The sequence below is a fragment of the Mytilus trossulus genome, unplaced genomic scaffold (assembly GCF_036588685.1).
Source record: "Mytilus trossulus isolate FHL-02 unplaced genomic scaffold, PNRI_Mtr1.1.1.hap1 h1tg000070l__unscaffolded, whole genome shotgun sequence".
Lineage (NCBI taxonomy): Eukaryota > Metazoa > Mollusca > Bivalvia > Mytilida > Mytilidae > Mytilus > Mytilus trossulus.
The window spans coordinates 2,722,354-2,745,398 of NW_026963294.1; the positions used below are offsets into that span (position 1 = coordinate 2,722,354).

At 33.0% G+C, this 23,045-nt stretch overlaps 1 protein-coding gene across 1 annotated transcript in view; it reads left to right on the plus strand.

The window, feature by feature from the left end:
• The first annotated feature begins 7,882 nt into the window (after window positions 1-7,882).
• Window positions 7,883-23,045, plus strand: part of LOC134699532 (uncharacterized) — a 73,951-nt gene continuing 58,788 nt past the window's right edge. The window contains exons 1-6 of the mRNA XM_063561127.1: window positions 7,883-7,916; window positions 8,688-8,770; window positions 9,425-9,529; window positions 10,163-10,264; window positions 11,054-11,152; window positions 11,884-11,985. Coding sequence (XP_063417197.1) covers window positions 7,883-7,916; window positions 8,688-8,770; window positions 9,425-9,529; window positions 10,163-10,264; window positions 11,054-11,152; window positions 11,884-11,985 — 525 coding nt within the window. The remainder of the gene's footprint in view (window positions 7,917-8,687; window positions 8,771-9,424; window positions 9,530-10,162; window positions 10,265-11,053; window positions 11,153-11,883; window positions 11,986-23,045) is intronic.

The following is a 23,045-nucleotide window of genomic DNA, read 5'->3' on the forward strand; positions in this document are numbered from 1 at the left end:
ACATTTATATATGATATGAAAGGTTTCAACTTTTACAAAACCAGAGCTATACGTTGGATTTAAAAGTTTACTTTATTTGGCCTTTTCAATTTCATTTGACTTTATTTGCCTTTTTAACTTAATTTGGTTCGAGTGTCAATGATAAGTCTTTTGTAGACGAAACACGCGTCTGGCGCAAAAAGCGGCAAAATTTATAACCTGGTATCAATCTATGATGAGTTGTTGTAGATACCTTGTAACAATATCTTGGCTCCAATTTTGTGATATTGGATCTTAGTACCGTCTTAATTTCAGCGTAAATAAGATTATATTAAAAACCTCCCACGTTGTGGACTAGCACAACCTTAATTAGGACACCATGCATTCAGTATCATGAAGCGCTTTTCTTGACCAACCTTCTTACGGAACGCTTAAAGCTGAATATTTAGGGCAAACAACTTACAAAGAATAGATAAAAACGTTTAAGATGATCGTTCATTCTGTACATGAAATGACATATTCTTTAGCCAACATGATTGCAGAAAGTAAGAAGTCGTAAAGCAAAACAGAAATCAAAATGAAATCAAAAGAAGTAATACATCGTGTATTTGGCTTTTTTATTGCTTAAGAGTTTAGTAGAAAATGTATATATACATGCTCAACATAACCATACTATATGAACTACTGCGAGTTGTTCAGTTTTTACTGTTACTCCTGTTTCTCCAAAAATATGGGTGCTAGAAAAACCAGCAGGTAAAATGGTCAATATCAGAGCCGTACGACTGGTTTTTAAATAAATTATCTTCTTTGAAGAAATATTAATTTTGTCATTATTTGTTCACCGCTTACAACTGTCCGTTTTATTTCATACATAAATTTTTAAGTATCAGTATGTTTTTAATTCATATTGTTTCTTTTCGTTCCGCTTTTATTTCCTTTCGCTTTTTACAGGTATCCCTCTTATTGCCCCTTTTCTATTTTGATATTTTAAGCAAACATTTGAAAAATCAAACTTTCAAAAAGTGAAATAATTAAAATTGCGCGTTAGACTTAGTATTTTAGAAGTTTGATCAAATTTCTAAACTATTAAATTTATAAACGATATTAAGAATTTTGATATTTTAATAATTTGGTTAAAATTTCAAAATTTCAAAACTTTAACACAATTTGAAATTTTGATATTTTAAATCTTTGATCAAAATTCCAAAAATCTAAAATTTCAAAACTTTTTAAAACTTTGAATTGATAAGTGTTACACGGACCCAGAAGACCACCATATGTTGATATATTAAAAAACAGAAGTGACAGAGCTGCAATATGTAAGATCCGTATAAGCGCTCATACACTGATGATTGAAAGAGGGAGACAGCTAAATATTCCCAGAAATGAGAGATACTGCTCTGTATGTAATTCTGGTCAAATTGAAAACGAAAAACATTTTCTTTTACATTGTGAAAAATACTCAACTAAGAGGGACATATTTTACCATAAAGTTTCAAATATAATTGTTGATTCTACAAAATTTCAAAAACATGAAAATAATATAATCTTTTTATTAAATAATAATTCATACACAATCCTAAAATTAACTTCCTCTTTCATCTCAGACAGTTTGAACCTGCGTAAAGCAGAACAAACTCTATAAAATTGCTAATAATCATTGTTCATAATAAATAATATTACATATTAATATTGTCGTTATTTTCAATACTTATTTTGTTTGACCAACTATGTAATTGATATATCTTTTTTTAATCATTTACTGTTGATGATATTGATATCGTTCGATGATATTGTTCGAAATATGCCTATTGATATTCTATGCATTATTACTATTTGTATAACAGTTGTATGGGCCATTGCCAATTATTGTAATTGTGTTTGTGCCAATAAAATATTTGTATTTGTATCAGTCCGTCAGTCTGTCAGTCAGTCAGTCCGTCCGTCCCATGAATATTTTTCGTCACATTTTTGTCAGAAACTACACTACCAGGATTTCTGAAATTTGGTTTCAGGCTTGATATAAGTCAGCTATACCGTGTGACGCGTTTTCAGATTCATCACTCAACAACTTCCTGTTTACCGAACACTTGTTTGATTTTACACATGATAGCCAAGTTGAAAATTTTTCGTCACATTTTTTTCAGGAACTACAATACCAGGATTTCTGAAATTTGGTTTCAGGCTTGATATAAGTCAGCTATACCGTGTGATGCGTTTTCAGATTTATCACTCGAAAACTTCCTGTTTACCGAACACGTGCATATTTTTACACAATTAATATTATCCACTTGCGGCGGGGGTATCATCAGTGAGCAGTAGCTCGCAGTTTCACTTGTTTTATATAAACCAACATCAAATGCAAAAGAAATATTAGAGATGGACATTTCTGATTAACTGGTGAATTAAAAATTCCATAGAAATCTCATTTATCTGGGTTTATTTTTCCAAGTTAGTCAGTATAATAGCTTAGTCGAAGTGTTTGGTCCGAGGTTTTGTCTTAAAATGATTAGCCGTGTAATTTTTTTTCAAAAAACGAACGGCAAATTGTAATTGAAACAAAAATAAAATAAAAAAAATAAAAGTTATTACCGGACCATAGGTGATCATAGGTTGATGACTAATCATTTAATTTGTAAAATGAAATATATTTATGACCATTTAGGCACACATGAATATTCAATTTATTAAACGATCGAGGGATACCAGCTATTTCTCCGCGCGTGGCCCTGATGAAGCTCAGAGCATTTCACACAGACGGGCTAAGAATGTAAAGTAGTGAAAATATATAATTTATTAGCTAGCACACAAGTGGCGGATCCAGAAAATTTCATATGCACTAAATGCATAAGAGGGGGCGGGGCGGCCGCTTCAGTTATTCCCTCTATAATCAACCAATTTTCTTTTCCAGCAAAGGAGGATCTGTGTCCTGCATTCTGTATAAAAATGCTAAAAATCATAGGTATTAAAGTTTTATTCTGCTGGACAAGAGATCACCATCGATTTTAAATTTAGAGTATCAATTCTCTGCGTGTCGCCATGTCTATGAACCACAAAGGACCAAAACCATAGTAGCCTTATGTAGTCGTAATCGCGTGTCGATATCGTGTCAATCGTACGGTTGTTTTGTCCGACTAACTAACTTGATACGGAAAATGGTGTTGTTTTTTTTAAAAGTAACCAAGGTCTGTCGTTTTTAACTGTTTATATGGGAATTGGTAAAAAAGTCATAGTTCAAAGTCATAAATGAGCGTAAATAAGTGTTCCGTGAAAATTGTTTTCGAAAATCTAATTTGTTCATAATTCTTTTATGTAATAAACTTATTTTAATAAATTCGTACCTTCCCTTGTCTGATCACCAGCATGGCTAAAGGTATTACTCCCAAATGTATTGTGAGGTGACACGTTCAGGTATTCAAGCGATTTCCTGTCGGACTTGCAAGTTCATGCATCGCTTCACTTCTAAGGGTATTGATCAGTGTATACGACCGATAACTTGAAACTTTCCATTTTGAACTATCAGGTGTATAGTACATGTAGTATAAATCTCTGTCTTGCGTGTCTGATATACTAGTCATTACTAAACGCATAAGCTTGTTTATAAATTACATTCATTTCTGGTGTAAAGAATATTGTTTATAAAAATCTAAATAATTCCCCCCAAAAAAAAGATTTGATAAAATAAAAATCTGTTTTCACATTTTTTAGGATAAATTTGGGGAAATGAAAGTACTCGTTCTCAAAAGTGAAGGACAGTTTGAAACATACAAGAAATGTTGATTTAACAAAAATATACGCACTAATCGACCATTCTTTTATACGCCTTGATAGAAAGTTAAGGAACTATAGATAGTTGCAATTCAAAATAATATACATTTTTACATTGAACATAAGAAAGAAACATACATTTTGTTTATTTGGGTTAAAAGTTTTGTAAATAAACTAGTCCTCGTATGACAACAGTATGTTATCATGGGATGTCGATGGACGAAGAAGAAGAAGAGAACTTATTTGAATTAAATACAGGTCGATATTAAACTTGCTTTGGGTTCATCGAAGTTATGGACATAGTAAAATCACAGATTTCTATTTCAACAAGATTGTTCTCGAACAAAGGAAGGAGTTCGTCATCACAATTGTTGGCTATAATGTATAATGATGTGAGCATGGTTCTGAAAGTACATTATGCCAAATTTCCTGTTCCGACATGCATGTTATATATGCCACTGGACAAACACTAATTATCCCCAAGGGATGTGAATATTTTGCTGGAAAACTATTGAGTATCAAAGTTTCAAATTAATTTCGGGATTTTTTTTCCTTCTTGGTATTCAATATTCAATAACAGAAAAAAGAATAAACAGTTTGTCCGCTAAATAGGGGTATTCTTGTTATAGTTATATTAAAAAATAGGGATATATGACATTAAATTGGTTCTTTCTTTTTTTTATACATTGTTAAAAAGATGTGTGTTTAAGGTGAACGACACAAGAACCCTGCAATACTAGTACGAGAGTATAGCATGTAAACATTCCTTCTCAATAATATGGTTGTATTGGAAATCTTTTCATACAGATTGACAACTCATGGTCCGATATGCATGTAATATTTGCCACATGACGCCCATAGTTCTTTCTACCATCATCATCTTATTCTTTGATATTGCTGTAAACATCGATGGTTCACACCAAAACAAAATGGGAGTAATGTACCTTCTGATAGCTTGTCCGTGTTATACACTTGTGAAACTTAATATATAGACGAAATTTCGGTATTGAAATGAATCTACATCTCACAAACAGGATTTTTAAATAACGATTTTGAGCAATCGTTGTAGGTTCATGAATATTCATATGGTGCTTTTCTTTAGCGCCTATTGGAAAAAAACGTATCTTTAAATAAAGTTTGCATTATTAAACATATTCCTCAGAAATCAGTTATCATAAAACCATAGAAGTTATGATAAACCTTGATAAAACACAGTTCTGTTATCATAAAACATAAAAGAATGCACTATGTAAACTGGAGTAAAATTATGAGACAATTCTAAGCACTGTACATGTACTATAGTAAAGTTGTAAGTCTGTTCTGTCACAAAACTTGTAAGCGATGGTCCATGCAGTTATATTCATGTCTGGAAATGTCCCTGGCTGTTTATCCAAAAGATATAGTCTGTTTTTTTTTCTGTTTCCCATCGTTTTTTGAGAAATGCATTTAAGAGTGAATCGTTAACTGGGTAAAGACCAGTGGCAAATATCTCTGTGTACGTTCTGTCGATTTGGGAAGATATTTTCTAATTCATTTGAAAATATCTATATGTGTTTGCAATGTTCAATGCTTGGACTTTGAAAAGGCGCAAATAAAGCTAACTAAATATTATTTTGTTAAAAGAGGTAATACAACAAATTTAATTTTTGAAACAATTAAATAATTTTGTAAACATCGCGTGTGAGGGTTTACACGGAGTTAAAAGAAAAGACAACAGGGCAAATCTGATAAAAAAAAAATCCCGAAAATTCGTAGTAACAGGAAATTAAACTTAAGAACCGTAATTGAAACCCCCTCCTCAAACAAATGTACCTCATGACCTGTATTATGCTGAGGTACAATTTTTTTGGTGAAAAAAATATAGAATGCTGAAAGTGTTTCGATGTGCTATTGGAAAATCCTTTGAAAAAAATGGGTAGGGTTCACCTGGCCACGGCTTAGGTAGCACTTCACAGAAAATATAGTTGCAATTGAGCCACATAATGTTGAATGACCTTCCAACCCTGGCCTTCTAATACGTTAGGCCAACTGTTAGTGTCATACATGCAAAACTACAGACCTATATACGGAGTGCTACCATACTCACATGCTACCGATACTAGTATGCTGAAGAAGTAATGAAATTAATAGAACCAGAGCCGGATTTAGTGGGGAATGGCGTTGATGGGAGTTTTTAATAGTCTTGATTTGATTGATTGATATACATGGAAGTTTTACACTGACACAATGACTGGCTATACAACACATAGAAGTTTTTGACGACATTGACTGCCTAAACAGCCCTTTGAGTTTCTCAGTCGGCTATAAAGGGGGAATGACACGGTGTCCGCCCCTTTTGTTGAAAAATAAATATTGATTATGTAGGGAATCACTTGAGAATGATTGGAGCGGGTCATTTCATGACATTATCAGTTAGTCTTCCCTCTCCTTATATATAAAAAAATCTGGATCTGCCACTGAGAACAAGTTTTATAAATTAAAAAAAAGAATGTGTCACTAGTATACACGGATGCCCAATCCGCACTATCATTTTCTATGTTTAACAGACCAGGGACTAGAAAGTCCCTGAGTGGACTGACGGAATGAGGTAATTCTAATTTGGCATTAAATTTAGAAAGATCATATCATTGTGAACATGTGTACTAAGTTTAAAATTGATTGAATATCAACTTCATCAAACACTACCTCGACCAAAAACTTCAACCTGACGCGGGACAGACGGACGAACGAACAAACGAACAGACAGACAAGAAACAATGCTGAGAATGGAACATCCTAAGTATATATTTTTAATCTTTATTGCAAAATTACACCCATAAGGGTCAAGCAATATAAACAAACATTTGTAAATACAATGTAATATAAGGTTATCGTATACACTCCCAGTTCTGAAACACAAACAAAATTAAAAGTCATCTGATTGCAATCTTATAACTGTTAATACTGATGAAGTCGCTTTATCATTGATTTATAAGATACAAGTTGTGACCTTCGAAATTGTTTTATATTATTTTATTTATATATTTTCCTATAGACTTTTAAGGTACCTCCGTTGTCTTTAAAAAAATCCCTTCCATAATATCCAAAACTTCATCGTTGATTTGAAAAAAAAATGATTTTAGATTTTCGATTATCAATTGAAATGAACCTACCATGCCTACTAGAGCCTCAACTTTCAAGCGCACGATAATGTCAATCATTACACATCACTTTAACCCTGAATTGACATTCCACAATCGGTCAGTATATAACATCACCTGTGTTTATAGTTACAGGGTATTTCCCGCCGTTGGAAAATCCCGTGCAGTCGACACAATTGATTTTTAACATTCTCTATCATGAGCGAAGTTAAGTTTTAGATCAAGTTAATTACATATATTTTTAACGTCAATTATTTAATTATTAAAAAAAAACAACGTATCATCATTTCTTTTCTTTTCTTTTTTTTTTTTGCTAGTATAGTAAATAAATCTCAGTCCCGGAATGTAGATACACTTAAAATTAAACCCGGAAGTGCCTTCTTATAAATGGAGAAACTGTCTTTCACATTAAAATTTAAAAGAATATTACCGCTCAGGCATATTTTAAATTTTGTAATAAGATGATTGATTGTTGGTTGTTTAACTTCCAGTGGCAAATATTCCATAAATGTCTTAAGATCGAACTCTCAAAAAATAATCGAAAAACAGTAATGATGACAGAAGAACTTTAATACGTGTGAAATAACCATCCAATCTTTTAAATATAACTTATTTATATTTCAAAAAGTAACAGATTAGTTTACAAGACGTGCATTGACGTACTTTCATATCTTTAAAATGGAACTTCTTTGTCTAAAAGACAACCCACGAGTTGTCGAAATCCAGTTGCATGCATACTGTATACTTACATATGCATATTATGCATCGACGATCGTTGTATTACGTTACATACTGCTATAGTACCAATTGACCCCTGATATCAACTAAGGTTAGAACTTCCTATAGGCCGTTCATTTTATTTTTGTTCCAATAAACCGTTCTTGAATCAATTATAATTTCTGAAGTATTTACGATGAAAGCATTATTCTCAAATCGTCTTACACAATGATTAAATTGTATTTATACCACAATTGAAAAGTAATTTAATAAAACAAATGACAGATGAACTGATTAATTATAAAGATGAATGTATGTCCATATGCTCATATATATACACATTCGGACTAAAATTCGCAACTTGTCATTATCTCATCGTAGCATATTGTTAATGTTGCTAATATATGCCTTCAACCCCAAGAGGTATAAATGTGCATTTCATACTGAAAGATTAATGGATCAGCATATGATCAAGATCGTTTTAAAAATTCCTATTTGCCAATGAAGTTTAAATGATCTTCGGCCTCAGACATACACATGTATTTTTCAATCATAAAAGTAAACCTTTAACCCCGAGAAATATATAATCTGTTTCTCTCTAAATTTACAGAAACATTATGTGATAAATTTTTGAAAATTCCGTATATCTCAATCGATTAATGATAGTTCTGTAAACTTCTACATATATTACAATCTGTACCTCAATACAACCGTCCCTCACACTTAACGGATAATACAACGATCAATTAATGATTGAACGTCGCTCACGCATAACGGATTATACAACCGACCTTTTAATAACCGTCGCTCACGCATCACTGGTTCTATCAATGACTCAATACACACCCGTTTTATCGGACAAACGGATAATTCCCTGAGACACGGAAAATCTCCGGAGAACCGCAAAATATTCTGTAAAACGGAAAATCTACGATGAACCTCTATTTTTTATCCGTTCCGCGGAGATTGGCCAAAAAACACCGAATATTTTACAAAAATCGCGGTGATTTTCCAAATGGGTCTGCCAGTGATTGTCCAGTTTATGACACAAGTTTTGATGTCTGTTATATGTTGATATTACAGTATGGAGGAATGACACCATTAGTGTGGGCGGCTGGGAGAGGACACCTGGAGGTGGTGAGGTACCTCGTCAGTCACGGCAGTCAGTTAGAGTCCACAGACAGGGGGGTAATGATAGATATAATCACCTTACTCTGACCAAACTCCACTTTATACAGAATCTACATAAAATCATGTTGTTAATCAGACAGGTTTAATGGACAACAAATATTTGTTAGAATTATATAAAGTGGGGTCTTATTTTATTTGTAACACAGAACTGAATCAGATAGTAAAGGTTTTATTTTGTTTCTTGAGGAAAAAAATATTTTGTAAATATCTGATTTTAATGAGAAGTTGATGAGAACAAGTTGTGTTAACATCTTTAGTCAGATAATGTTAATTCTACAGATCTAATGTAAAACATCTTTTAAAAATAACAAATACTTGACAGAATTATATAAAGTGGGGCCTCATTTTTCTTGACTCTTTGTACTGAATCAGAAAATATAACTCGTTTTAATGTTTCTTGAAAAAATTTTTTTTTTATAACCTGACAGTTCTGATGGAAGTTCTGACATCTCACAATAAAACATGTTGTTTATTTGTTGTTTATGTAGAATATAAATACAAGTGTGACTGGTCATTTTATTCAGTTTTGACCACTGATTGATGTGATATATATTTTGTTTATATTTATTACACAACATTGTCCAGTTTATGACACAAGTTTTGATGTCTGTTATATGTTGATATTACAGGTTGGAAGGACACCATTAATGAGGGCCGCTGAGGGAGGACACCTGGAGGTAGTGACGTACCTCGTCACTCACGGCAGTCAGTTAGACGCTATAGACACCACCAGGGTAATGATAGATATAATCACCTTACTCTGACAAAACACAACTTTATACAGAATCTACACAAAATCATGTTGTTAATCAGACAGGTTTAATGGACAACACATATTTGTTAGAATTATATAAAGTGGGGTCTCATTTTATTCGTAACACAGAACTGAATCAGATAGTAAAGGTTTTATTTTGTTTCCTGACGAAAAATTATTTTGTAAACATCTGATTTTAATGAGAAGTTAAAGAGAACAAGTTGTGTTAACATCTTTAGTCAGATAATGTTAATTCTACAGATCTAATGTAAAATATCTTTTAAAAATAACAAATACTTGACAGAATTATATAAAGTGGGATCTTATTTTTCTTGTCTTTTCGTACTGAGTCAGAAAATATAACTATTTTTAATGTTTCTTGAAAAAAGTTTTTTTTTTTAACCTGACAGTTCTGATGGAAGTTCTGACATCTCACAATAAAACATGCTGTTTATTTGTTGTTTATGTAGAATATAAATACAAGTGTGACTGGTCATTTTATTCAGTTTTGACCACTGATTCATGTGATATATATATTTTGTTTATATTTATTACACAACATTGTCCAGTTTATGACACAAGTTTTGATGTCTGTTATATGTTGATATTACAGGATGGATGGACACCATTAATGTGGGCGGCAGGGAGAGGACACCTGGAGGTGGTGACGTACCTCGTCTCTCAGGGCAGTCAGTTAGAGGTCACAGACACCTTGGTAATGATAGATATAATCACCTTACTCTGACCAAACACCACTTTATACAGAATCTACACAAAATCATGTTGTTAATCAGACAGGTTTAATGGACAACAAATATTTGTTAGAATTATATAAAGTGAGGTCTCATTTTATTCGTAACACAGAACAGAATCAGATAGTAAAGGTTTTATTTTGTTTTCTGATGAAAAATTATTTTGTTAACATCTGATTTTAATAAGTAGTTGAAGAGAACAAGTTGTGTTAACATCTTTAGTCAGATAATAATAATTCTACAAATCTAATGTAAAACATCTTTTAAAAATAACTAATACTTGACAGAATTATATAAAGTGGGGTCTTATTTTTCTTGTTTCTTCGTACTGAATCAGAAAATATAACTCGTTTTAATGTTTCGTGAAATTTTTTTTTTTTCACTTTGATCATTCTACTGAATCATTGTTAATCAGACAGATTTAATGGACAACAAATATTTGATAGAATTATATAAAGTGGGGTCTCATTTTAATTGTCTTGTCCAGCTGAGTCCATTGATATAAATATTGTTTATGTTCCTTGATAAAAGTTTAATTTTTAACCTGACAGTTCTGATGGAAGTTCTGACATCTCACAATAAAACATGTTGTTTATTTGTTGTTTATGTAGAATATAAATACAAGTGTGACTGGTCATTTTATTCAGTTTTGACCACTGATTCATGTGATATATATTTTGTTTATATTTATTACACAACATTGTCCAGTTTATGACACAAGTTTTGATGTCTGTTATATGTTGATATTACAGATTGGAATGACACCATTAATGAGGGCCGCTATGGGAGGACACCTGGAGGTGGTGAGGTATCTGGTCACTCAGGGCAGTCGGTTAGACGCTACATCCTCGGTAATGATAGATATAATCACCTTACTCTGACAAAACACAACTTTATACAGAATCTACACAAAATCATGTTATTAATCAGACAGGTTTAATGGACAACAAATGTTTGTTAGAATTATATAAAGTGGGATCTCATTTTATTCGTAACACAGAACTGAATCAGATAGTAAAGGTTTTATTTTGTTTCCTGACGAAAAATTATTTTGTTAACATTTGATTTTAATGAGAAGTTGATGAGAACAAGTTGTGTTAACATCTTTAGTCAGATAATGTTAATTCTACAGATCTAATGTAAAACATCTTTTAAAAATAACAAATACTTGACAGAATTATATAAAGTGGGGTCTTATTTTTCTTGTCTCTTCGTACATAATCAGAAAATATAACTCGTTTCAATGTTTCTTGATTTTTTTTTTTTTTTTTCAACTTTGATTGTTCTACTGAATCAAAATAAAATCATGTTGTTAATCAAACATGTTAAATGGACAACAAATACTTGTTAGACTTATATTAAATGGGGTTTGCTATTATTTTTTCCTGTTTTGTAGAACTGAATCAGAAAATATATATTTAGTTTATATATCTTTATCTACCATTTATCAGTTTATACATAAGTATAATTGGATATTTTCTTCTCCGATGTTATATTTCTTACATTTTGATAAATTGTTTGACTCCTCTCTTGATTTATTATCACACACCATTAACATGTTTATATTTTTATATTGTTATAGAATGGATACACAGCTTTACATCATGCTGCTGGGAATGGACATATTGATGTTACAAAATTGTTATTAGATCAAGGATGCAGTCCTTGGGTGAAAACAGAAATGGTAATATTCAGTTTTATATACCTATATGGAGTTATTTTCTTTCAGAACGTCAGGTCATTCTTTTTCAGAATCAACCCGGACGATATCAAGTTTCAATGATATATGTTCCAAGGCATACAATAATTACCTGTGTAAGGTCATTATTTTCCTTGATAAACATACAGTCTATGATTTACTTCACAACTTTATTCGTCTTATAGTTTTTTTATGCCGATTTAGAAATTTGTGTTTTTAAAGATCAATCGATAATAGGTGTAAAAGAAACTTTCATTGTAGTCCTGCAGTTTAATTGTAGAAACAAATAACGTGAAGTTTAGTGGATTTATCGCTACAATAAACATGATAAAGAAACATTTTCATATACATGTGATAGATTTAACATATTCGTGTGTAAGATTTTGAAAATCTAATTGAGTCAAATTGAATAGGTTGATAGTTTTTTGGTTGCTTGCCTAACGTCCAGTGGCAAATAGTTCATGCATGTTCAGAGCGATACACACTGAATAGGAAATCATACTGTGACCTACATGTATTTATATTCGTCTTCGTGTCAGTTCTTAACTTTTTTAAATTTATGTATACCTTTTACTCTATCAAATGAGCAAATAATAAGATAATCTTACATTCTATTGAATAACATTAACGTAACTCACACGAGAGTCGGTTGCGGAGGGTATATAATTATATCCTGTTTATCTTTTATCTTTTTTCCTGGACGGGGGAAGGCATTAGGGGAAAGGGGAGGGGGAGTAAAACAAATTGTTGATTTCCCTTGAAAATAAGAGGGGAATGAAATATGACATTCCGTTTAAAAAACATATCTTCTAAGTTATCAAAAAATAAACAGTTTAATTTGTTGCTGAATAAATTCACAAAAACAAAGTTTTGGAAAAAAACGTACATTTACAGGAAATGTTTGTACCTATTCTTCAAATACACAGATCAGAAGTTTCACCTGGTAATCGATCTTAATCGGTATTGTATTATAAACCAATACAAATTTGTACTATTCCAATCAACATGTAAATGTATTTTACATAAAAGGTTTTTCATAAAGACATTACACACAGGTGTCAATATTTACACACCCACCGATAAGTTGTCATAAATCACGCATGGGGACGCTGATATTAATTAAAGGCCACTTTAAGAAGTCTAATCAAGCTGTGACAATTTCCGCACTAGATAAGAAGTTTCAGTAACAATAAAATTATGTTAGAAAAAAAAATTGTTGACCTGAACTGGGGGGGGGGGGGGGGGGCACGTGCCCCCTGTGCCCCCCCCGGTAAATCCGCCACTGTTAGAAGTTACTATTCTTAAAATTTTTAATAAAGGTTATCTAATTATAGCCATGATTTTGGATGTGAAGGAATTTTATTTTTAGATATTACTATTTAATGTTGCGGATGGAGGCTTTTTAATTTTAGGCATGATCATGATGTCATTTTCTATTTTAAAAAATAATTTATGTTAGCCATGATTATTATGATTATGTATGTGAAGGAAATTTATTTTTAGATATTACTATTTAATGTTGCTCATGGAGGCTTTTTAATTTTAGGCATGATCATGATGTCATTTTCTATTTTAATACTGTTAATACTGATGTATTTAAAAGGGTTTTTGTGGTTGCAAAGTCCTAGCTGTCAATTTATTTTTAGAAGTTTCTTTTAAATGCTGATGAAAGAAATTTATTTTTTGATATTACTATTAATTGTTGCTGATGAAGTTTTTTGTCGAACCTGCAACTGTTGTTGCAGAAAGTTTGACTTAGTGATAGTGATGTGGCGGCGGCTACGGCGGATTTAGCTAACTTCTTAAAAGCTTTATGTTTTAGAAGGTAGAAGACCTGGATGCTTCATACTCTGTATTTATGGTTTCATGGTTCAGTGGTAATAGTTAAGTTTTTGTGTTGTGGACTGTTTTTCTTATACTGTATGCAATAGATCTACTATATTTGGTGTATGGAATAATTGTAAGGTGTACATGTCTAGCTGGCAGGTGTCATCTGACCTTGACTTCATTTTCATGGTTCAGTGGTCAAAGTTAAGTTTTTGAATTTTGGACTTTTTTTTCTAATACTATATGCAATAGGTCAACTATATTAGGTGTATGGAATTATTTTATGATCTATATGTCAGTCGTACAGGTTTTATTTGACCTTGACCTCATTTTCACGGTTCATTGCTCAGTGTTATTTTTTTGTGTTTTGGTCTGTTTATCTTCAACTATAAGCAATAGGTCAACTTTATGTGTTGTATAGAAGAATTGTTGGCTGTACATGTCTGTCTGGCATGGTTATTCAAACCTTGACCTCATTTGCATGGTTCATCTGTCAATGTTTAGTTTTCTTGGTTAATGTGAAGTTTATGTGACAGTTGTATTAAAGCTTAACATTTAGGACTATCAACATTATATCAATGATTAGTAAAGAAGGCGAGACATTTCAGTGTATTCACTCTTGTTAATTGTAGCCATAACTATGATGTCATTTTCTATTTTAATACTTTTATCATGTTTATGATGTACAAATGTATTTAAATGGGCTTTTATAGTTAAAAAAAAAAAGCATTTTTCTAATTTCCAGACAGTAACTTGTGATTAAGTGTATGGATCTTTCTAAAATTGTACTAAAACCTTCCATACTTCAAATCAAAGGCTGCAATTAAGTTTGATGGTTAATGCTAAAAGGGGGATTCAAAAAGTTTGGGGGGAAGTGGGGTTTCCAATTTTTTTTTAAAAGGGTTCATATTTTTTTTTTCAAAATTTTCAAAATTTCAAATCTTTGAAAAGTTTCAAGAAGAAATCTTCAATTGCACAGTATTGTGCATTAGATTTGTAAAATCTTTAACCACATTTATTTTGTGTCAGAAACCTATATTATGTCAAAAATTTGATCACAATCCAAATTCAGATAGTATCAAGCTTGAATATTGTGTCCAAATTTGCCCCAACTGTTGAGGGTTCGACCACTGTGGTCGTATAAGGCTGCGCTCAGCGAGGCATTTTATTCTCATTGTTGAAGGTCGTACGATTGCCTATAATTGCTTACATTTAAATCATATGAACTTTGGTGAATAGTTGTCTGATTGGCAATCATACCACATCTCCTTATTGTTGAGCCTGCGACTTTTGTTGCAAAAAGCTCGATATAGGGATAGTAATCCGGCGGCGGTGTTAGCTAACTTCTTAAAAGCTTTATATTTTAGACGATGGAAGACCTTGATGCTTCATACTTTGTATATATATGCCTTATGTTACCAAGTTTCCGTCTGTGACATGTCCATTGTCCTTGACCTCATTTTCATGGTTCAGTGACTACTTGAAAAAAAATAGAGATTTTTTGTAATGTTAATTTCTCTCTTATTATGAGTAATACAATAACTAAATTTGGTATGTGCGTACCTTGCAAGGTCCTCATGCCCGTCAGACAGTTTTCCTTTGACCTCGACCTCATTTCAGGGATCAGTAAACAAGGTTAAGTTTTAGTGGTCAAGATCATATCTCAGATACTATAAGCAATAGGTCTAGTATATTTGGTGTATAGAAGGATTGTATCATGTCCAACGATATTCCCGTGCTTGCATTTCCTATCATGATTTTCTTGATAGAGGGTTACTGCTCACAAGGAAGCTATTAAACCAAGGGTTCCAAATGGTAAAGTTGAAATCATCCCTTCGTAAATTTTACGGACGCCATCACGAGTTGATTGACCGTTATGGAATAACCGTTTCACAAATGATATCAGATATGTTCCTTACGTTGTAACTACAATCCCCTTCCCTTTCATGAATTTGACCTACTGAGTTAGACTATTTACCGGATTTGTAATCACATAAGCAACACGACGGGTGCCGCATGTGGAGCAGGATCTGCTTACCCTTCCGGAGCACCTGAGATCACCCCTAGTTTTTGGTGGGGTTCGTGTTGTTTATTCTTTAGTTTTCTATGTTGTGTCATGTGTACTATTGTTTTCTGTTTGTCTTTTTCATTTTTAGCCATGGCGTTCTCAGTTGTTTTAGATTTACGAGTTTGACTGTCCCTTCGGTATCTTTTGTCCCTCTTTTGTCTTCTGACCTTGGCCTCATTTTCATAGTTCAGTGGTTATAGTTAAGTTTTTGTGTTTTGGTCCGTTTTATTTATACTTTATGCAATATGTCTACTATATTTGGTGTATGGAATGATTGTAAGGTGTACATGTCCAACTGGCAGGTGTCATCTAACTTTGACCTCATTTTCATGGTTCAGTGGTCTAAGTTAAGTTTTTGAGTTTTGGTCTTTTTTCTAATACTATATGCAGTAAGTCAACTATATTTGGTGTATGGACATATTTTATGATGTACATGTCAATCTCACAGGTTTTATTTGACCTTGACCTCATTTTCACGGTTCATTGCTCAGTGTTAAGTTTATGTGTTTCGGTCTGTTTTTCTAAAATTATAAGCAATAGATCAACTTTATTTGTTGTATGGATGACCTTGACCTCATTTTCACGATTCATTGGTCAATGTTTAGTTTTCGTGGTTAAGTCTGTTTCTTAGTAACTATAAGCAATAGGTCAACTATATTTAGTGTATTGAATGATTGTAAGGTGTTCATGTATTTCTTGTTTGGTTTATATGACCTTGACTTCATTTTCTTGGATCATGTTAAGTTTATGTAATAGTTGTAGTAAAGCTTTCATTTCGGACTATCAACATAATATCAATGGTTAGTAAAGAAGGCGAGACATTTCAGCATGTGCACTCTTGTTTTTATGCTACTATCTGATTCACGCATACCTGCTATTTATGGTTATTATTTTGTATTTAGGGGTGCATCCAGTTGCATCATTTTATCAAAAAGATATTTACCCGACATAACTTAAAGAGAGTCTTTACTTCTTGTATACAAATTATGAAACATCCTTTCCAATTTTTACTAAGAGTAATTAATCTTCAAATTTAGCAAAATATGGTCTTGAATCTTAACTGTATTATAAATATGAAATAAGCCACAATTTGTTTATTAAAATGCTTCTTAGTCAAACACCCAAATAGTAGGTAAAATCAGTCTCCAGATATAGACTCGATCTAAGGCAGCACATTTTAAAGATTCTACATTCTGCTTTTGCATTGTTTGGGCATAAAACACAAGTAAATCTAAAAACACATATAAAAATAAGGAGATGTGGTATGATCTCTCGTCAAGAGACCAAATGACACAGAAATTAACAACTAAGCATTCGTGTTGTCAGATTAAAATATCTTTAACACCCCAGTCCAGAGATACATTATACAGAGTTTACCATATCCGTACTTATTGCGTAATAAGACATGTGTCCAGGTAAACAGGCTAACAACAAGTACTTGGTATTTCAAGTAGAAATACATTCCTAATGAAAAAAATGGACCGATTTGAGATTTGAGTTGGGATAATACTAATTAGTTTGAATTTTAGATTTGGATTCCTCCTGGGTTCCTGCTATTTTTAAGCGGAATCCTCCTAATATTCTCATACGGGAAGTCTGCTACCAATAGTTATGCACACGTTTTAGAATTTCGTTTTTGTACCTTTTTGCATGGACTGGCTCATATATATATGTCTATTTTTTTGCATGAAATTATTTAAAAAATTTTAATTTGCATCGCTCGACTGTATATTGTCACTTTTAGGGAATTACGTCCCCTTCAAAAATCCTGGATCATCCCTGTGTTGTTCTGCTTTTGGGGCATATTATCAAAATTATAGAATATTGTATTAACCTTAACTCAGGACATGGACCGTGGCAACTTTGGATTTTGTTTGATATCGTCGAATTCAGAAATACTAATTGTTTACCTTTTCTTCTGGACCAAATCACTTCTTTACTTTAAAATTTACCCCAATATATTTACAAAGTAATTTCATCCCCTTTCTAGCTTTTTGAGTCTAAAACATGTAGTTAACGTACGGTTTTAATTTTTTCTAAGGGGGAATGGGGGGATGGAATAAGTCTTTATTGTCATATATACATGTAAGTATACATTGAAAATCAACCATATAATTGTGACAAATACAACAGGCTTTTTATCTCGCCTTGACGGAGGCAAAAAGCGAGACATAGGTATGCTGTTTCCGGCGGCGGCGGCGGTGCGAAGGCGGCGTCAACAATGTATTAGTTTGTGATTAGGTCTAGTTCATGGTGAACCACTAGTGGTAGGTCTATGATATTTGGTATACAGTTGTATTAGCATTGGCACATCTCATAAACATATAGATTATTTGGCCCCGCCCCCTCAGTCAAGGTCTATTGACTTTGAAACTTTTCATAGTTTACATGTATTAGTTTGTGATTAAGTCAATTTATGGGGAACCACTAGTGGTAGGTGAATGATATTTGGTATGCAGTTGTGTAAGCATTGGCATATCTCATTTCCATGGAGATTATCTGTCTCCGCCCCCTTAGTCCTGGTCCATAGACTTTGCAAATTTTGCTAAGTTAACGTGTTCAGTTGTATAAGCATTAGCACATCTCATTTCCATGGAGAATATTTGGCCCCGCCCCCTCAGTCATGGTCTATTGACTTTGAAACTTTTGTTTAGTTTACATGTATTTGTTTGTGATTAGATCAGTTTAAGATGAACTGCTAATGTTAAGTCAATGATATTTGGTATGCAAATGTATTGGCATTTGAAAGTATCGTTTCCATGGAGATTATATAGCCCCACCCCTGATCATGGTTCATTGACTTTGAAACTTTTACATATAGTTTACAAGTTAATGTTTGTGTTTAGGTTTGTTTAAAGGGAACGACTTATATTAAGTCAATGGTATTTGGTATGCAATTGTATTAGCATTGGCACATCTCATTCCATGGAGATTGTTTAGCCATGTACCTTCAGTCATGGTTCATCGACTTTGAATATTTGCATAACTTACATGTTAGATTATTGCTATTTTAATTTCAACATTTGCATTATGAAAATTACAAAAAGGCGATACATATCTCTGTGATAACAGTTTATTTATGCTTGTATTTTATTATAATATAGTCATGGACGGACCCAGAACCTTGATGTCTGGGGGTGGGGGGGTCACCACGAAACCAAAATTAAATATATATTTAGAGATGTATGTATGCGAGTGTAATGGTGGTGGGGGAAGAGGTGTCAATTTCTATAGTATCTATGATTTTTTTGCCATTTCACTCTATTCTTTATTCTTCTGCCAATTGGTCTCTATTATATTCGTCCTTAACATGCATGACATATTTGCCACTTGACGTGAAGCAACCAACAATCAATCAATCTATTTTTTTATATTTCATCACCTCTTTATTCTGCTATTTATTTTTTATCCCATTATTTTCTTTTCAGTAAACCCATTCATATCCTCATAAATGGTGGCGCAATCATAGCCTCATACATGTTCATGTACATGGTAATTGAAACAGGAAAAATATACCATCATATATTATTGTATGCTTGGACTAATGGATAAGTGTTTTAGTCCCAGATTATGTTCTCAAATTGTATGTCTTATAAAAATAAAATGGCATTTCATTGATGATTATATATTAGACAATGCCAACCCAATCCACTTTTTGTGGAAAAGGGGGAAGGGGAGGGTTTTTTTTAACATAGCATTTGTTAGTTTCCTTTGAAAATTGGAGGGAAAAGAAAATACGACATTCAGTCTTAAAACAAATCTTGCATGAACAAAATTTTTATTTTTGAATAAAGTCAAAAGAAGACAATTTTGAAAATAAAAAATCACAAGAAATGGTAATGTTAGAATTTTGTTAAGAAGACATATGCCATATATCGATACTAACATTCTTGGCACTAAACAATGTATTTGTAAAGTTCGTATAAAACACGTGCCCCCCTGTGCCCCCGGTAAATCCGCCACTGATATTAGTATTGTTCAACAGTAGAAAGCAATTATGCTTTTCGAAAAAGACAGTTTTGTTGTGTGGGAAGAATCAGAAAAGTGTTATTTTTCTAAATTCTTTTTGTTAATGTGGACTTCGTAGAGAAACTCGGTTTGAATTTTACAATATTGAGTATCCTATTGAAACATGAACGCGGACTTCAATGAGAACACCTTGATTGAAAGTTTGCAAACGTTTCGACCAATGAAATTCATTTGAATATGCAACACGGACTCCAACACCTTGATGAAATATTTTATTTAGATCAGCCAATCAAATAAGTTTTTAGTGATTACCGCTAAAATATAGTTCATTAAAATTACAGCAACTTTGCAGAAATGTTTAATTTCTATTCTTGTTTTAAAATGTTTGTCAACTTTTGGTCTGTATAATTATATCAAATGTCACAAACGTAAAAGTAAGTTATTTAAGTGCATCAAAAAGCGTAAGCCAGGACCGACCGTGTGAGGGCTAAATAGCCAGTCAAGGTCGTTAAACCCACCATCATTATCACAGACTGAAATTTATCTTATATTTTCCATAATCTATGTTCATTTATTGCAAGAATTCTTGTACGTGCAGACAGCACGATAATTCCGTAACACAATGGTAACTACGCTTCAATTTTCGTTTGATATTCACTGCTTTTCCACAATTAACGCACGTTTTGCACCATTGACCGGTATTACAATTTACACAGTTTGAAAAGTTCATTGAGCTGTTACTTTATTTACAACTTTTAGCAAGACTAAACTGTTTACTCAATGAATTCAACAAATGTCAACATTATCTATATCAATTTTTATACGATCGCAAAATTTTGCGGTCATATATTGGTATGATGTTGGCGTCGTCGTCGTTGTCGTCCGAAGACATATTGGTTTTCGCACTCTGACTTTAGTTAAAGTGAATGGATCTCTATGAAATTTCACCATAAGGTTCAATATCACAAAGGAAGGTTGGGATTGATTTTGGGGGTTATGGTACCAACAGTTAAGGAATTAGAGGCTAAAAAGGGGCCAAGCATAAGCATTTTTGTAACTTCCAGACATAACTTGTGTGTTAGTGTATGGATCTCTCTGACATTGTACCACAAGGTTCCATATCACAAAGGAAATGCTGGGATTGATTTTGGGTGTTATTGCCTCCAAATTTTAGGAATTAGGGGCAAAAAAAGGGGCAAAAAACAAGCATTTTTCTAATTTCATGACAATAACATGTGTGTAAGTGTATGGATCTTTCTGAAATTGTACTACAAGGTTCCATATCACAAAAGAAAAGCTGGAATTGAGTTTGGGGGTAATTGCCCAAAATGTTTAGGAAAAAGGGGCCACAAATAAGCATTTTTCTAGTTTCCAGACAATAACTTGTGTTCAAGTGTATGGATCTCTCTGAAATTGTACTGCAAGGTACCACACCACAAAGGGAAGGCTGGGATTGATTTTGGGGCTAATTGCCTCAAAACGTTAGGAATTTGGGGCAAAAAAGGGGCAAAAAAACAAGCATTTTTAGCTCACCTGACCTGAAAGGTCGAGTGAGGTTTTCTCATCACTTGGCGTCCGTCGTCCGTCATCCGGCGTCCGGTGTCCGGCGTCCGTAAACTTTTACAATAATCTTCTCCTCTGAAACTACTGGGCCAAATTTAACTAAACTTGGCCACAATCATCCTTGGGGTATCTAGTTTAAAAAATGTGTCCGATGACCTGGCCATCCAACCAAGATGGCCGCCATGGCTAAAAATAGAACACAGGGGTAAAATGTATATTTTGGCTTATATCTTTGAAACAAAAGCATTCAGAGCAAATCTGACATGGGGGTAAAATTGTTGATCAGGTCAAGATCTATCTGCCCTGAAATTTTTAGACGAATCGGACAACCTGTTGTTGGGTTGCTGCCCCTGAATTGGTTATTTTAAGGAAATTTTGTAGGTTTTTGGTTATTATCTTGAATACTGTTATACATAGAGATAAACTGTAAAAAGCAATAATATTCAGGAAAGTAAGACCTACAAATAAGTCAAATGACCAAAATTGTCAGTCAACCCCTTAAGGAGTTATTGCCCTTTATAGTCAATTTTTAACAACTTTTCGTAATTTTTTGTAACTTGTACAAAAATCTTCTTCTCTGTAACTACTTGGCCAAATTTAACCAAACTTGGCCACAATTATCATTGTGGTATATAGTTTAAACAATCTGTCCGATGACCCTGCTTACCAAACAAAATGGCCGACATGGCTGAAATTAGAACATAGTGGTGAAATGCAGTTTTTGCTTTATATCTTTGAAACTAAGACATTTAGGGCAGATCTTTCAAGATTTAAACATGTTAAATGTCCATCAGAATAAGATCTATCCCCTCACAAATTTTCAGATGAATCCGACAACCTGTTGTTGGGTTGCTGCCCTAAAATTGGTAATTTTAAGGAAATTATGCAGTTTTTGGTAATTATCTTGAATACTATTATAGATAGAGATAAACTGTAAACAGAAATAATGTTCACCAAAGTAAGATCTACAAATAAGTTAACATTATCAAAATTGTTAGAGGACCCCATAAGGAGTTATTGCCCTTTATAGTCAATATTGAACAACTTTTCGTCATGTTTGTAACTTGTACAAAAATCTTCTTTTCTAAAACTATGGGCCAAATTTAATCAAACTTGGCCACAATCATAACTAGGGTATCAAAAAAAAAGTGTCTAATGACCCCGCCTACCACCCAAAATGGCCGACATCAGTAAATACAGTAACAGGTGATTGACACAGGCTCTTGAGAGCCTCTAGTTCTTGTTTCACGACAATAACTTGTGTGTAAGTGCATGGATCTTTATGAAATTGTACTGCAAGGTTCCATATCACAAAGGGAAAGCTGGGTTTGAGTTTGGAGGTAATTGCTCTAAAGGTTAAGGAATTTGGGGCCAAAAAGGGGCCAAAAAACAAGCATTTTTCTAGTATCCAGAAAATAACTTGTGTTCAAGTGTACGGATCGCTCTGAAATTGTACTGCAAGGTACCATACCTCAAAGGGAAGGTTGGGATTGAGTTTGGGGGTGATGAATCATAAGGGGGTTAAAAGAATTTGAGGGGGGATTTATTTTTCAATTTTTTTCTTTAAAATTTTCCATTTTTAATTGGTCATTTCTGATTTATATATTAAAAGCAAATA